Source organism: Eublepharis macularius, chromosome 11, assembly GCF_028583425.1.
Source record: "Eublepharis macularius isolate TG4126 chromosome 11, MPM_Emac_v1.0, whole genome shotgun sequence".
Classification (NCBI taxonomy): Eukaryota; Metazoa; Chordata; class Lepidosauria; order Squamata; family Eublepharidae; genus Eublepharis; species Eublepharis macularius.
Genome location: NC_072800.1, coordinates 84,310,692 through 84,328,139, shown reverse-complemented (window position 1 = coordinate 84,328,139; position 17,448 = coordinate 84,310,692). Strand labels below are relative to the sequence as shown.

The window sequence follows — 17,448 nt, the reverse complement described above, 5'->3', positions numbered from 1 at the left end:
TGGGAAAGGGGTTTGTAGCTTCACCCTAGACCCTGTCTCCCTGGCCCAGAGCCTCTCAACAAGCTGCTGGAGAGAACCCTGGCCCACTGTTCTTTGCTTGAGGGTAGGCTGTGGCACACACAGACCCGGAAGGGCTGCATCTTCCCCTGCGACAGCCCAGAGGTGGGTGAAGCCTGACATATGGGTCAGGCAGCATCCCCTTGCATCACAGCTTGTCTCCCCAACCTTTGCTTCACCTATGGGCAGATCCCCAAAGTTACATGGCCATCCCCTGTCACCATACTCATGAGTTGGTATGTTCAATGCATGGGCAGCCTTAAAAAGACTGCACAGACTGCTGCCATTATCTGTGGCAATAGGGGGCGCTCTTCATTGTCGGAGGTGGTGGCAACTTCCCCTTGGCACCTCTGGACTGTCCCAGCAGGGAACAACGCTGCCTTAGAAATAAGGATGGGGGGGGGGAGAGACGGCAGTATTTCTTTCATCCTTGTACATACCTTTCCTCCAAAGAGCTCAAGGAGAGATGTATGGCTCTCCCTTTCCCATTTTATCTCAACAACCCTGGCAGGGGCAGGACACATCACAGCAAACAATGGATCCTCTTGCCATAGCAGCACCCCACAGCACTAGCTCAATTTCCTCCTTTTTTCAGACTAGCTGAAAATAAATGGGCCTCACTGCTCAGCTTACCAACTTGCCCCTCTCTTGCCCTTTAGCCTGCCTCCACCCCACTAAACCCTACTACTTAAAGCAGAATGGGTACTGGTTCAGAATCCTTACATCGGAGATTTTTTTTAGTGAAGTTGAAAAGCTGAATTTTAATTTTTGTTATTTCAGCCCCAGTTGTTCTTCCTGCTGGTGCACCTGCTCCCCTGTTATTTATGGCCCTGAGAGAAAGGGAGGGAGGGAGGGGGGGAGGAGTACGTGATTCCTAGTGCCAGGCTCATCAATCCTGTAACAACAAACCATGGATTGCAGTTATCTGTGAACCACGCCTTAAATTCTGGCCTGCTCAGTCTGAGTAATGTCTCTTGAACATAAGTTGCTCCCAGTCTGCCCATTCCTGTTGCTTTGACTCCTGAGCCGACAGGCTGGTTCTTTATTACCTAATGCTCCCAACCTCTGATCCCTTTGGACCACTTTCCAAGGAGAAAAGGCAAAGAATAAGAGGGACAGATCAAGTAATACTAGGAGAATGGAGCGGACCTTTGGACACTTACCATGAAGGGTCCTTCTCCTCTGAGGAAAGGAGGACATCTTGGGTGATTCCCACCATCCAATCAGGGAGGCAGGAACTAACTTTCTTCCTTTTCCTGTCTAGCCTGTGGGACCACCCTCTCTTCAGTTCAGGTGACTCCGCAAAGCAGTAACATTGAATTTATCATTCAGCAACTGTCAAGACTGAGAGAAAAAACACCTGTTGCATTAACATGTACTGTAAATAAAGCATAACCCGGAGGAGGTATAAGAATGAGGCAGCAGGGTAGAGAAGGACGGAGACCCGGGGAGGGCAAGATGTCCTCCTTTCCTCGGAGGAGAAGGACCCTTCACGGTAAGTGTCCAAAGGTCCATTCTCCCTCTGAGGCGGAGGACATCTTGGGTGCTCCCAAAGCAGTTTCCAGTTTCTGGGTGGGATATGGTCTTCGTCCATGATCATACACTGCAGTACTTTTCTACTACAGTCAGTGTCCGCTGAATCATATAGATTCGATTTGTAGCATCTTAATAAGGTCAAGACTGACAACCTTGTTGCTGCCTTGCAGACTTCTTCTACAGAAGTGTTCCTGTGTAATGCTGCACTGGTAGTAGCACTCCTCAAAGAGTGAGGTGGTATTCCACAAGGAACCTCTACGAAGAGAGGGGTTTTTTTGTGTTTTGTTTTGTTTTTTAGGAGTTTCGATAGTGTATGTTTTGCTATTGGCACCTACCACTGCTGAAGACATTTTCTTCCCCAAATTGAAGGGAGATATATTTAAGAACAGTAAGACTGACTTTCTAATTTGCACTGTTCAGAGCAGATAGGCCTTGAGCCTCCTTCTGACATCTAGGTTGTGTCAGAGCCTCTCCCTAGTCTATTTAGGGTAGAGGTAGAAATATGGTAGCATTATCTCTTGTAAACTATGCAGTTTGGAATACGGTTTTGGAAGACAGTACGAGGCATCACCTTACCATTGGGAAAGATACAGAGTTCAAGTCTGATTAAATCTTCTGGCAGACGCGAACATAATAAGGAAGATAGTCTTCATTCTCAGCCTTCCCAGGGGAACATCCTTGACCAGTTCAAATGGATGTTTGATCAGGGCTGTGTAAAATGTCTACTGAGTGAGGGCTTCCCAGTAAGAGTTGTAAATTCTGAGCATAAACTATTTTCTGAATGCTAGGAGAGTGTTGGCCACCTCTCGGGAATATCCCCATCTTAGGAAGGTGTTCCTTTCTATTTCCACACGGTTAAGCAAAATAAGTCTAAATGAGAGAGCCAAATTGGTCCCTGCTGTAACTTGCCCGGAGAGGTCAGTAGGATGAAAGGTGGAACTATCACCATCTGTTGGAGGGTGGAAAGGCATGGTCTGTTATTGGTAAGGGTAGTAATACATAGAGGAGGCCCACTGCAATATCAGGGCATCTGCTTGTGGGTAGAACAAATCTTGTCATGTACCCCGGTAGTTGATGGCTGTATTGGGACGCACACAGGTCCATGAGGTGTTGCGAAGTGCAATGTTATGTTTCTTAAGGGACCATTCCCCTGTTGTCCTCTTAGCCAGTCTGCCTAGGCATTGGATATGCCTTTGATGTGTGACCATCCAGCTAGGTGACCATCCTCCCAGGTAAGTATCCTTGCTGCCACCTTGTTTCGCCTCAAGATCTTAAATCCCCCCTGCTTGTTTATATATGTTTTGTCTGCAATCTTGTCCATACAGAGCTCTGAACTGGAGCAGGGCCAGACAAATTGCTCACCTTTCTAAGTCATTGATCGGGAGACGTGCCTAACCTCATTCTTACACCTGTAAATATTTGTTGTTCTTGAGGGATCATGAATCTTTTGCTTTGCATTGGGTTGGTGACCTTGGCTCAGACGGGTTTTGATCTGAAGTGGTATCTGAATGGGAAGATCTGTCTTCTCCATGATCTGTTGTTAATAAGATCTAAGAAAGGTCTGAAGTGGTCTTACCTATAGATGACCCCAAGGGTATTGCATTGTAGGTGGCCACTAGCCAACCCATCAGTTTCAGTAGTGTCATGAGAAGTGATTTTGCAGGTCGCTGCACCCGCTCGGCGGGCCAGTCCAGGCCCGCCCCAGTCCCTTCCTCCGCAGTGCTACCGGCCCCGCTGACTGGCCTCTTCTTCTTCCGCGGCCCGGAGGCGGGGATCCTCCACGCGGCCCTGCCTGCTTGCCTGCCTGCCTCTCCAGCGCTCCAATGTCGGAGGAGGCGGGCGCCGGGCCAGAGGGGTCGAGCTCGGGACTCTGCTGGGCCTCGCTGATCTCCTGCTTCAGCCTGGCCTGTTCCTACGTGGGTAGCCTCTATGTCTGGAAGAGCCACCTGCCCAGGGACCACCCTGCTGTCATCAAACGTCGATTCACCAGCGTCCTCATTGTGTCCTGCCTGTCGCCATTCTTCATTTGGGTCTGGAAAGAGGTGACGGGTATTAAGCCAGGTACATCCCTTCTTGCCCTGATGGGCTTTCGGCTTGAGGGCATCGTACCAGCAATGCTGCTGCCTTTGTTGCTAACCATGGTCTTATTTCTTGGCCCCCTCATCCAGCTGTCTATGGATTGCCCTTGGGATCTGGTGGATGGTTTAAAGGTTGCATTTGACTCCCACTTCTGGGTGCTCTGTCTGACCGACATGCGCTGGCTCCGCAACCAGGTCATCGCACCACTTACAGAGGAGCTGGTGTTCCGTGCCTGCATGTTGCCCATGCTCGTCCCCTGCACAGGATTGGGACCTGCTATCTTCACCTGCCCACTCTTCTTTGGAGTCGCTCACTTTCACCATGTGATTGAGCAGCTGTGGTTTCACCAGGGAAGCACAGCTAGCATCTTCCTCTCAGCAGTGTTCCAGTTCTCCTACACAGCAGTTTTTGGAGCATACACAGCCTTCATCTTCATCAGGACAGGGCACCTCGTTGGGCCTGTCCTCTGCCATTCTTTCTGCAATTACGTTGGATTCCCTGCTGTGGGTGCAGCACTAGAGCATCCACAGCGCCTACTGGTGGTGTTCTTCTATTTGTTGGGTGTGGTCCTCTTCCTCCTCCTCTTGCACCCCATGACGGATCCAGCCTTCTTTGGACACCTCCCCATCTGCTCCCTGTCCAGGTTGACCTCTGCCACCAACAGTATCAGCAGCTTATCTCTCTGTTCTTGACACCAGCAGAGAACTTTTCTCAACCTCGCCCTTGCACACGGTGGCATATGGCTACACCGCAAACTTAAAAACGGGTTTTCAAATGGCTTTCTTGGCCTAGCTGCCCGCTGCATGCTGGGAGCTTTAGCTGGGGGAGGGTGCCAAGTGCTAGAGCCCACCTCCCACAGCTCTAGCATCTCATTCTGGGAGAAGCCGTTGGTTAAGCTGGATTACAGTTGATGTGCAGCTGTGCCGGCATTCTTGCACACCTCTGCCCTTGAGCCAGCCAGCCCTTTTTATAGATCCCTGGGGTCTTTTCCTCCCAGCCCCAAAGAGCTCTATTTTTATTATTAAAAGTACTTTAATGAGAAGAAGTGATTTTGCACTCTGATGACAGTCTCAGTCAGCTGTTTGGTCTTCCTGACCTTTTCTTTGGTGAGGGATAGAAAAAAGCCCTTTTGGTGACTGTGATCTAACCCAGGTGTTCAAGCTTGTAGGGACTGAATGGTGAATTGAGCGTTGTGGTGAGATTTTCTCGTGAACTTGAACTGATCAGGAGATCGTCTGGGTGCAAGTGAACATGAATACCCCGTCTCTGAAACGTATGATGAGGTTGATCAAGCATTTTGTGAATACTCTTGGTGTGGTGGACAGGCCAAAACAGGATGGCTCAGAACTGCAGCGTTTGTTTTTAACATAAAATCTTAGGTATTGTTGAAGGGCTGTCAGAATTGGTGCATGGAGGTATGGTTCTGTGAGATCTGTAGATGTTATGTGTTCTTCTGATTGACTGGTCACTGAGACAGTACAGAGTCCCCATTCAGAAGTGATACAATTTGATAAACTTGTTCAAAAAAAAAATGAGGTCTAATAACACCCTTCAGTCCCTATTCTTTTTAGGGACTGAGAAGATTGAGTAAATCCCTTTCTGGTGGGCAGCTTTCAAATTGTATGGAATAGCCTTGTGAGACTATTTGTAAGGCCTGCCTGCTTGTCAACCTAGGCTTGATGGTAAAGAGTAGTTGGCCTCTCACAGGGACAGCTAGACGGTCCTGTCTTAGAGATCCAGGTGTTAAGGTTGGATCTCTTTCCACGTGTGGAGAACTGTCTGTTTGATCTTGGGACAAGGTAAGCATTATCCCCACAATACAGCTGGAGAGTTGGGACTGAGAGGACTGGTTTATCCAAGGCCATGTGGCAAGTTCATGGCAGCAGTGAGATTTGAACCTGCAGAGTACTGCATCACTGTTCGGTTACTTAACCATTATACTACAAGTGGGGTCTTGAAAGGACCCCTCCCCCTTATTAAAGGACTGCCTAGATTAATCCCAGGATGGCCATTTGGAATCTTGTCTGGACCTTAGTAGTGTGTGTTGTGAATAAAAGGCTGAGGGCTAATGGATCGCCTCTCAGATTGAGTGTTTTTGGCAACACGTTCTTCTGTCCTATGTCTCAATCTAGATCTTTCCCAGGGCATCCCCAAATAGCTTGTCTCTCTGAAAGAGGTAAGTCAGGACGATATTTTTAGAGTGTGAATCTGCTGGCCATGCTCTTAATCAAGCGTGCCGGCTTGTTACTGCTGTCAGGACCATAATCCTGGAAGAAAAAGCTAAATGTATCCAGGATGATGTCTGTCTTGAAGGTATTGGCCTTTACATTTCTGTTTTCCCCTTCAATGTGGGCAGCTATTGTTGTACAGGAGGAGTTGGATCAGTTTCCAGATCCATACTCCTGACACTCTTGAGGCAATTGAGACAATAGCTGTAGCCTTAATAGCCATGGTCCCGGCCTCGTGAGCTCTTGTTAGCATGGCCTCTCTCCTCTTGTCTAAGTGGTAATTAGGCTCCCCTCATCGCCGTCCATAAAACTCCCATAGAAGTCAGTCAGCTCTATTGCCTATAGGCTTGAAATTCGTGGCGCTCAGAAGAAAGGCAAAAGTAAAAGAACAGGATAGCGAAAATGGAGGGAAGAATAGTCTGAAGAATCAAAAGTGGAAAGAGGAAGTCTGAATAGAAAAATCTAGTTAAGGAAGTGAAGTCAAATGGCAGAGCAATCTGCCAGAGCTACTGCGCTCCCTGGAGGCAGGAAAGAACTGAAGAGAGGGTGGTCCCACAGGCTAGACAGGAAGAGGAAGAAAGTTAGTTCCTGCCTCCCTGATTGGATGGTGGGAATCACCCAAGATGTCCTCCGCCTCAGAAGGAGAAAGGTATCTTCCTTACATAATGTGCACTTTGGATTCTATCTTCCTTCCCGTTCACCTTTTTCAGAGGACGGGTCCTCCTCTTCACATTCAATCAGGTCTTCAATTATCCTGCCCTCTACACCACTTAAGAAGCATGGGACAGATAAAAGAGGAGAGGAGCTGACTTCTAGTAGTCCAGATGTGGCACTTTATCAAGAATACTCATAGAATATGGTATTCTAGGTAGGGCCATATGCTGTCACTGTATTGGGGGGGGGGGGGTAGGGAAACAGTTTCTTTATAGTGAGAATAATCATTTATACAAACTGCATCCCACAGAGAATCTTGAGGGGTGGGGCTTGGGAATCTCAGCCCTCCGGAACTTCCTCCTGGACTCTCTTGGCTCTTGAATAGACTGATCCTGCCCTTTTAATTGCTAAGCTGTTTGTGGGTAGCTGGCTTTGGTGCTCATATTGCACAGAGGCTAATAAAATTATCAGACATAGTGATTACAAGCCCCCAAAAAGCCTTTAATAGGTGATTGGGAATTGGCATTTTGCTTAAATCTGTGTTGCAATATAGGAGAACACTGAAAGGTCTAACTGACTGCCTAGAAAGTGGGTAAATGTCATCTAAATACTTCTCTTAAAGTAAATGTTATAGCAGCTAACCAAACTATGACTGTCTGGAAGATTCAAGATGCCCACAAGGCAGGCAATTCATTTTAACAGATTATTTTAAATGAATTTCAGCCATTTCCATAATAGTGAGTTAGCATCAATCCTCTCCATTGGATCCTTCAGTTTCCCAATGTTAAACACAAATGTTTATATTTGTTCTCACAGGCAGATGTTTGACTTTATTAAAATCACTGACCATCAGAAGAGTAGAAAAAATTCAGTAAATCAAGAAAAACAGTAAGAATCACCACAAACCATTGCAAAACTATTCATACCTTAGTTCTAATTCCCAAATACTGGCGCATCATTATTGCTTGTAAATGCTAGCACTTCATCAGTGTAATGAGTTCATATCCAAAGCTCTCTCAACAGAGAAAAGGAGGGACAAAAAAGGAGCTGAGAGTCAACATCCCACACTGAAGTCCATAGTCACACTGAGTAATCATGGAAGGTCATGCTGACAACTCCCATGTCACCTCCAAGGCAGCTTATAGATTGGTGCCAGAATTTCACTATCAGTCAATCACTATCAGACTAAGAGAGTTTCAGGTGGATAGCCATGTTAGTCTGTAGCAAAAGAGCCAGGGGCTACTGGACCCAAATCTTGCTCTATCAGACCAAGAGTACTTTCACCAGTGATGCTAATAATATCTTTGCCTATTTAATGTTTTTCATTATAATTTGTAGAGTAATAAAGTTATATTAATACCTATTCCATAACAGAACTCTCTTTTGGTTATCTGAAATTATAAAGCTCACGTCAACAAAATTACCATTTTTCACATTAATCACTATACAGATCTTCTACCATTATTAGGATACAATGAAATGAAATCCTGCCCTCAGGTATAGTTGACGTATGACAACCCCTGCTGGGGTTTTCAAGGCAAGAGACTAACAGAGGTGGTTTGCCATTGCCTGCCTCTGCAGCCCTGGTCCTCATCGGAGGTCTCCAATCCAATTACTAATCAAGGCCAAACCTGCTTAGCTTCTGAGATCTGATGAGATCAGGCTCTCCAGGTCAGGGTTATTAGGATACAAAAGCTCTTCAAATACATACAGGTCTTTTGAGGGAGAAAAACTAAGGTGACAAAATCCCAGGAGCATCAGTCACCCTGGGGCCCAAGGGAAATGGGAACGTTTTATTATTTGTCTTCAGCCAATGTTTGGGTTGGATCTGACTGAGGTAAGGGGGACCTAGTGGGAATCTTTTCGGGGGGAGAGGTGGATTTCAGCAGTTCTGGTCTCATTACTGATGAATCATAGTTCTTGCCTAGGAAAAACGATGAACTCAGGCTCACCACTAGCAATCCTGACAGCTTGATGCTTAAAATTTCAGCATGCATAATGCACTGGAATACTTGTTTTCATGTTATGTTGTTTAATATGTCAGTCTTAGAATTGCTTATACTCTGTTTCAGCATTTCTTCAACTCTGTATTAGATTTCTGCTGGTTTTAAATCTTTGCAAATTTGCATTATGTACAAATGTCCTTGAAATTGACTGTACTAATTCACACTGTGTAATCTACCTTGAGTCTCAATGAAAAGGGGGGACTTCCGCAAATAAATAAACAAACAAACAATGTTACATGCTATTGATCTGATGGGGATCTATGTGATCTGTAGAGTGGTAGTACTTATTTTCTAGTTCTTCAGCAGATTAGCTGTAAGTGGTAAAATAAAGAAGGCCATGGCAGAGTCCTAGCGCCACAGCCCAAATGGAGGTAACTGCATACGGACTCACAGAGTAAGTCTTGGACTTCCTCAGAGTCTCAGCCATTGGCTCATGAAGTCTTGGAGCTTCCAAAGCTTTTTGAAAAGGAAAGAAAAAGAATAAAATATGTACTTAATATGGAGTTCCTTCAAAATCCTCTTCCAGTCCAAAAAATAAAGCCATTCTGAGAAGATGGGGAGCTCTAGACCCTGACTCCATCTTCTAACCAAGAAGTGGTACAATTCTAGATATAGAGCCTGTCCTCTAGAAACCTGGAAGAGAAATGGCCACTACACTGTTATTTTGGATTGAATTCCTGTTAAATCACATGGCATCTTACATTTCATGTACTGCAGCAACAGTGGAAGGCACAAGCAGCAGTCAAACAACCCAAATCTAGATCACTTTAGCTACAGTACCACAGCCCTCCACTGATTTATATACAGGATTTTTAATTACCAGCCATATTCGCTCTCTCTCTGTCTTTCTAATGGAAAGAAGTTAAACCAGTTGACAGAGGAATTCTAACTTGCTGGAGAAATAAATGCTTCTATTATATAAGCTACTTCTACCACGCCTTTCCAATACTACTGTCCAGCGCTGTTTGCAATAGTAAAAACTGCATTAAACACAAAATACGGAATTAAGACAGTTTTTAGAAAACCCCCAGCAGCATTCAAGCTCTCAAATCATCTGCAGCTGTGAGAATAATCAAGGTGTCCATGTACTAAAAGCCTGAAAAAAGAATAGTCTCGCGGTGCTGACTGATATTAAATATTGGTGCTCACCTTGATTATTGGGAAAGTACGCAGAGGTGTACTGCTACCACAGAAAATGCCCTCTATTTCTCTCTTGCCAGTTGCCACCCAGCTCACTTCTGGAGTCAGGGGCAATTGCTTAAAGCAAAGCTAACTCATATGATCAAGAAAGAAGGCTGAACTGAGTGCATTAAAAGAAGCTGGGCGGAATTTGAAGACATGTTGAAGCATTTGAGCAATCTTGATATCGACTGAAAAGGATACTCACCAAATGAGATTTTTCAATGAAGAATAAAATTTACTAGCAACAAAGACCATTGTGGGGAAAAAATACAACGGGCTCTAGAAAGGCGAGGGTGGGCAGGCAGGCATTCACTCCTCCTCCATCACTGATTCCAGATGGTGGAGGGGGTGGGCATTGTCATCTGTTCCATGCCTGATCTTGGCCATGTGAAGGAGTGGTGGGCTTTGCTACCTGCTCCATGCCTGATACATGCCAGGTAAAGGGGGGGGGGCATTGCCTTCTGTTCTGCACCTGACCATGGCTGAGTGAAAGGGGCAGGCATTGCTGCCTGCTCCGAGCCTGATCCCAACTGAGTGAAGGGGGGTGAGCACTGCCACCTGCTCCCCACTGGGTGAAGGGAGGAACAGGCACTGCCTCCTGCTCCGCACCTGATTCTGAGAGGTGAAGGTGGGCAGCGGGTTTTACTACCTGCTCTGCTCCTGATCCCAGCTGGCTGAAGGGAGTGCAGGCATTGCCACCTGCTCTGCTCCTGGTTCCAGCAGGTTGAAGGGGAGGCAGGCACTGTAGCATGCTCCTGACTCTGGTAGAGTGAAGATAGGGAGGCATTGCCGCCTACTCAGTGGCTTATTCCGGTAGGTTGAAGAGGGTGGGCATTGCCACCTACTCTGCTCCTTATCCAGGCTGGGTGAAAGGAAGAAGGATATTGCCTCCTGCTTTGTGTCTGATCCCAGCCAGGTGAAGGCGCAAGGTGGGCACTGCCACCTGCTCCACTCTTGATGCCAAATGGGTGATGGTGGGGGGTGGACATTGCCACCTGCTTTGCCTCTAATACCAGCTGGGTTAAGGCAGGGGAGGGCATTACCACCTGCTCCGCTCCTAATACCAGCAAGGTTAAGGCAGGGGTGGGCATTGCCACCTGCTCCACTCCCTGTACTAGCTGGGTTAAGGGAAGGGGCAGGCTGCTTCTGATCCCAGCTGGCTGAAGGAGGGTTGGCATTGCCACCTTCTCCGCTACTAATACCAGGTGGGTTAAGGTGGGGTGGGCATTGCCACTTGCTCTGCCACTAATACCAGCTCAGTTAAGGCAGGAGGAGGGCATTGCCACCTACTCTGCTCTTAATACCAGCTAGGTTAAGGCAGGGGTGGGCATTACCACCTGCTCCACTCCTTATACCAGCTGGGTTAAGGCAGGGGGCAGGCACTGCTCCCTGCTCCGCTTCTGATCCCAGCTGGCTGAAGGAGGGTGGGCACTGCAACCTACTCCTCTCTTAATATTGGCTGGGTTAAGGCAGGGGGTGGGCATTGTCACCTGCTCCGCTCCTAATACAAGGTGGGTTAAGACAGGGGGGCATTGCCATCTGCTCCACTCCTATTACCAGCTGGGTTAAGGCGGGGAGGCATTGTCATCTGCTCCACTCCTGATCCCAGTTGGGTGAAGGAGGGTGTGCACTGCCATCTGATCCGCTCCTGATCCCAGTTGGGTGAAGGGGGATGGGTATTGTCCTCTGCTCTGCTCCTGATCCCAGCTGGGTTAAGGTGGGGGGGCATTGCCACTTGCTCCGCTCCTAATACCAGCTGGGTGAAGGCAGGGGGTGGGCATTGCCACCTGCTCTACTCCTAATACCGGTAGGCGAGAGTATCACGAGCAAAGTCAATAACCAAAGAACCTCGTGAAAACTAACTAGAACCAAGAGTTAACACAATGATATACTACAATTAAACAGTAATAATAAAGTGCACATTTTCTGGAGGGACATGGTGCCTTGCCTAGGCTTCCCTCCTTGGCAGCGCCCTCTAGTGGTGCCCCAGGGTATAAAGTGAGTTGTCTGAAATACGCTTACTCAATGATATAGTAAGATTCTGCCAGCACAAGGTTTCTGAAAGTTACTCAATGGAGATGGAGTAAAATTGCCATCCCACACTCATGGATGATGTCAACTCATGTTATTTGTTTCAATTTGGAATCAGGTAAATAAAGTTGTTTGGATTCAATTCTAATTCAAGTGCATGCAGGTTCAGTAACTGGCTTGACACAACAGAGCTGGTCCTGGTTCAGGTAGAAAAATCTAAATACCATTCAAGTTACAATGGTAATTTAAATATGTAATGACGTTCTTTATATCACTATGGAATTGCATCCTAAATTTAACACTAGATGGTTAAGCATCATAGAAAGTCATGTATATCAGAAAGCTAGAATACAGTAGAGTGAAGAGAGAAAAATGAAGAAACCCAGGGAGTCAATTCTGAAATATTAATCATATTAGAAAGAGGCAATACAATTGAGGTATTTATAAACAGCTTAATTAAAGAAAACATTCTCTTTTCTCACTTCGTGCTATTAAATTGCCTTAAATTTCCCAGCACTTCTTTCCTCAGAGCTTAGAGAGAGAATGGTTGGCCCTTAGTTCAAACATTAGAAAGAATATTTTTCAACAACTTCCAGAGAAGCAAACAGTAGCTGAGGACTGTCTGGAAAAACACTCTGCAGAGCACAGAAACTCTGTCTTCTCTCCTGTCCTCCACCAGTCTGTCAGTCATCAGACTAGTGGACTGCAGCATTAAAGCAGCAGGCTTCCATCTTGCCTGCAGTTTCCCAGTCCTTGAAGCTGGGAGAGTACAGAAGTCTTGGTAAACCCACAATATATAAAACCTCTCTTAAATCAATACTAATTTTGTGCGCTCTCAATTCCTTCTGGCTGAAACGAGGGCATGCATCACCACTTTTTTTTATTGCATCCAATCCTTATTCTGAATCAGAAGCCTTTTAATTAGATTTCGTTCTCATTAGACTCCAACAGAAACTTTCACATAATTATTTGGATTCTCTTTTACTTTGGTGGGGGAGAAAGAGGAGAGATCAATGTTCACTTCAGTTTTCAGCTCCTTTTCCAGATACATTCCCCTCTAGAACAGAACAGTTAAGCACATGGAGCCCCAGAGGGGGGTAAATGCAGCCCCCCCCCGCCGCCACCCACTTCAGCTTGGGACAGCTGAAGCCCTTCCTCCCCTTGCTCCATGGTACTGAGTGGGCATAGGCATGCTTGGTAACGTTTTCAATAGAAAAACTGGAAAAAGGCCTTAGGGGTGAGATGGGATATTTCTAGTCTTTTCCCCTCTGCCTTCACACCTAGCAAGGCCTTCTAGTCTTACCTCCCTTCTCTCTCTACTCTCAAACTCCATTATACCTCTGCTTGTCTTTAAGCTTCAGCTCTCCTGCTTTCAGCAATCTATCCGATGTGAGAGACATTTGATATTATAAGAACACAAAAAGCACCGGAGGACTGAATGGTGGTGTCAGAGATAGGTAAGGGAGAGCTATCACAGGGGACTGGGGATCTTTGAATCTGCCCGTACTAAAAAGAAGAAGAAGTCTTCCTTTCTACTGCTGAGTGATGTAGCTTCAGCAGCATCCTGCGGCTTCACTAAGTATGTCCTGCCAAGACAGGAAGAAAGCGTGTCAGCAGTATGCGTGCGCACTAGCAAAAGGCAGCTATGGGATTCTGACCACCTGAGAATTCCAAACCCATGGTCTGAAGACCATTGAACTAAACAACTAGACTAATTTCAATTTCAGTTTATTCAAGCTTAACAGCCCACAGGCATACACTAAAACAAAATTTAAGAGTTAAAAATTACCATAAAACAAAGTTTGCCACGTCCACAATGCAGCTTCTGCAGAGGCTACACAGCAACTAGGCTAGTAAAAATGGCACTAGACACGTGTTTAAGATTCAACTGGTGATCTCTGAACACGTTAAGCTTCCTTCTACTGATTCAGACCACTGGTCTGTCAATATCAGTCTTGTCTATTCTGACTTGCAACAGTTCTCCAGGAGGTTTCACATCACCTACCTCCTGATCCCTCCACCTGGAGATGCCAGGGACTGACCTTCTACATGCAAAGCAGGTGCTCTACTACTGATCCATGCCCCTCTCCTTCTCTATGAAAAGACTTTGGTTTCCAGTTTCTTCCAAAAGCATATGCAGATATTTAACTTCTTGAGCTGAAATACAACACCCCTGAGATACCTAATTATTACAACACAGATACTGTACTTTGTGCAATATTTTAAAGTGCAATCCTAAGAAGAATTACTCCAGTCAAAGCCCATTGAAATCAGTGGGTTTAGACTGGTGTACTTCTGCTTAGGACTGCAGCATTAAGTTCTTTATCACACTGAGGCTTTCTGTTAACTGTATCTTAGATTTTATCACAATTTGTTACCATGCAAGTACAAACATCAAGCCTTTAATTTTATATTTAACACACACACACACACCACTACTTAGGGCGAAACGTTCATACCAGATTAGGGCAGGTGATAAGCATCAAGGGGGATGAGAGAGCCAGCCAGAATCCCTAGAGTGATACAACTGACAGGCAGGCCAATAAATTTGTTACCTATCACTATGATTTTCTGAGTTTACAAGCAAAAACAAGTAATTCAAAAAGGTTGCACATGTTTGTGCATGATTCCATTTTTGCCAGGCCATACACATTTGAAATACTACAGGCTGGTATACTAGAGCAGTACTATGAACACTCCGGGTTTTATTTTCCAGGTGTTCCATGGAGGGTGGACGGATTTTAAAATCCCATTTAAATCACTCATTTAAATCAAGACTGCCATTACGAAATTAATACCATTCCTGAACCAGTGTGCATACTAACTAGTTGCTGTAACAATTCAGAAAAGTTGGTTTGCCCTTGAATGACCTAGGAACAGAATACAACATCTTGCATTCTCGTGGCCATGTGCTCTTATATTTACTTAGAGACAATGGGCAGATTTTTGTTTGGCTCTTTGTAGAAGATTTTATTTAGAGAAATCACTTAGTTGCAGACTGATTTGGAAGCAAGTACCGTTGAACAAAACAAAGTATAACAGATAAAAATTCATAGGACTGTTCTAATAGTATCTAGAACCTTCCAAAAACAAAGAGTGGTCATTGCTGGGCAACATAGTGTTGTTTTATGAGAAAAATTAAATGCCTATGCTATTCGTTTAGTAGAGTTATAATTATTCACAGTTTTAGAAATTACTATTTTAACAACCTCAGGTAGATGGAATGCACACAATAATTCACAATCACCCATATACGTGGTTTACGTCAGTCTCCTCTCCTCCACTTTATCCTCACAACAACTCTGTGAAGTAGGTTAGGCTGAGAGAAATATATTTCCTAGATGGGAGCCCACATGCCTGCTCATCGACAGAGCAGCCGGTCACAGCTAAATAGGTTTGATTCTGAAGGCTTCTCTAATTCCTTGCCATGTGAGCATTGCAACATTACATCCTGAATGTTGTAAAGACTAGTGAGTCATGGACCTCATTGTTACAAGGGCACTAAGCTACTTGTAAAGTGGAATGCATGCAATGTATGCAGCAGCAGAACTCTTTGTTTCAATATAAGCTAAACTAGGGGGGAAAACCCACTCACATACTAGGGATCCAAACGTTCCCTGGTGGGGGCAGGGGATCCTCTGTTCTCACCCTCTACCTCCCACCACTCACCTGGCCAGCAGGTAGGGGGAAGGCAAGGGAACAGACCTCCCAGTAGTGTGCCCAAGAAGTCTTTTCCTCTGCCTTCCCCTGCCCCCCCACCAGCCAGGAGAGGGGTGGTGGAGGGCAGGTAAGGGGACCTGGCAACCCTACCACATACTAAGAGGGAGCATGAAAGGATATAATAGTGTAAACAATTCCGACAATATAAGATAGAGCAATTAAGAGGTCCATTTCTTTATTGGCTCTTACAAGTTTTCATATTTAATCCATGAGAATATCTGAGCTCCATCTATCAAGGAGAACCGTCCTTGTCACTCATAAGGCAGTACCTGGAAACTTTTTAGAAAGGACAGATACTGCAAGATCATTTAACATACACTGTGCCTTGCCATCCAGTAAGGAGGTTATTAGGAGAGCTAGACTTAGAACTTCCTTTCATAATCATGTCCAACCACAAAGGACAACATAATTTGAGATGGACAGCCACACTAGTTTATAGCAGAAAAATAAAATAGGAGTCCATCAGCACCTTAAAAACTAACAAACTTTATTTCAGTCTAAATTTTTATGGGTCAGAAGTCACTTCACTGAATGCATGAAGTGAACGAACATTTCATACTTCTGATTAAGTACGCCCTGCTTTATGAAAGCTTAGGCTGAAACAAACTTTAAGATGCCACTAGACTCCTGCTTTGTTTTAAACAGAGACAAACACACTAGTTCAGAACTAGTCAGAGAACACGGCATGTGATCCTGCTGAAAATGACATCATTCATCTCAGATTGGACCTCATAAAGTCAATTTAAACATGATGCTGCTGCAGCAAACACATCACTTTGCACTCACAGCATCTCATTTAATCTGCAGGCCACCCAAAGCCAGCTACACATGCCTAGCTAACACTCCACTGCAACAGGTTACAAACCTGTAGTATACTAATTATATAGATGACACCAACTTTATATCTCATATCCAAATCACCGCAGGATGCAGTAGAAAACTTGGGTTGCTGTGATCAATGGCTGAAAGCAAATAAATTGGAATTAAACCCAGACAACATGGAAGTGGTGTTCACTGGGAACATGTTCACTGGGAAAGCAGAGACCTTGAAGGACACTGTATTCCCCCTTTCGATGGAGTTCGTCTGACCCTTGCAGACTCAGTTAAGAGCCTAAGGTTTATACTGGATCCAGCATTACTGCTAGAAAAGCAAGTTAAAGCAACTGCAAAAAATGTTTCCTACAACCTCAGACTAGACTGGAAGATGACCCCCCCCCCCCGATCTTCACATGGCCGATATGGCCACCTGGATCCATGCCAATGTAACATCAAGACTTGACTATTGTAATGCACTGTACATAGATCTCCTCTCCAAGCTAACTTGGAGACTCCAGTTGGTGCAGAAAGCTGCAGCTCAGTTATTATAGGGAGGTAGGAGAAGAATGGATATTACTACCATTATGCAGGCTACCTATCAGTTAGGCTCAATCCACTGGCTACCTATCAGTTACTGGGCTCAATTCAAGATACTGGCTATCACATATACAACTCTTCATGACCTTGGTCTGACATATCTACAGGACCACCTCTCTCCCTACAGGACCACCATGGCAGCTTTACTCATCTGAACAGGGCCTTCCTCAGGTGCTCCCTTGCATATGAGCAAAGTCAGCAGCTGCCCATACACATGCATTCCCTGTGGTGGCCCTCATCTTATGGAATGGCCTACCTGAAGAGGTCAGGAAAGATCCCACTCTCCTAGCTTTCTGCAAACAATGCAAAACTGAATTACTGAAGAGGGCTTTTTTATTCAGATAGGAGGGCTGTACTGTAAGGAAGTGGTCTCAGAGGGATGCATCAGTCGAGGGATAGGGACCAGATTTTACTACTATGTGCTATCTCTTGCTTTGGATATGACCCTACTGAGTAGTTCTATGTTGTATCAGTCTTACAATTAATTGCACACGCTCTGTTTCAGCATTTCTTGAACTCTGTATTCGATTCCTGCTAGCTTT

At 45.4% G+C, this 17,448-nt stretch overlaps 2 protein-coding genes across 7 annotated transcripts in view; one reads left to right on the top strand and one right to left on the bottom strand.

The window, feature by feature from the left end:
* The window catches only part of KMT2C (lysine methyltransferase 2C), a 198,163-nt gene that overhangs the window by 149,917 nt on the left and 30,798 nt on the right, over positions 1-17,448 (bottom strand). The window lies entirely within an intron of this gene.
* On the top strand, positions 3,330-4,445 carry LOC129337742 (CAAX prenyl protease 2-like). Its single transcript, XM_054991681.1, has one exon. The coding sequence runs from the start codon at positions 3,417-3,419 to the stop codon at positions 4,362-4,364; it is 948 nt and encodes a 315-aa protein (XP_054847656.1). The 5' UTR covers positions 3,330-3,416; the 3' UTR covers positions 4,365-4,445.

Coding starts and splice junctions, on each gene's coding strand:
- LOC129337742 (XM_054991681.1), top strand. CDS start 3,417: ATGTCGGAGGAGGCGGGCGCCGGGCCAGAGGGGTCGAGCTCGGGACTC.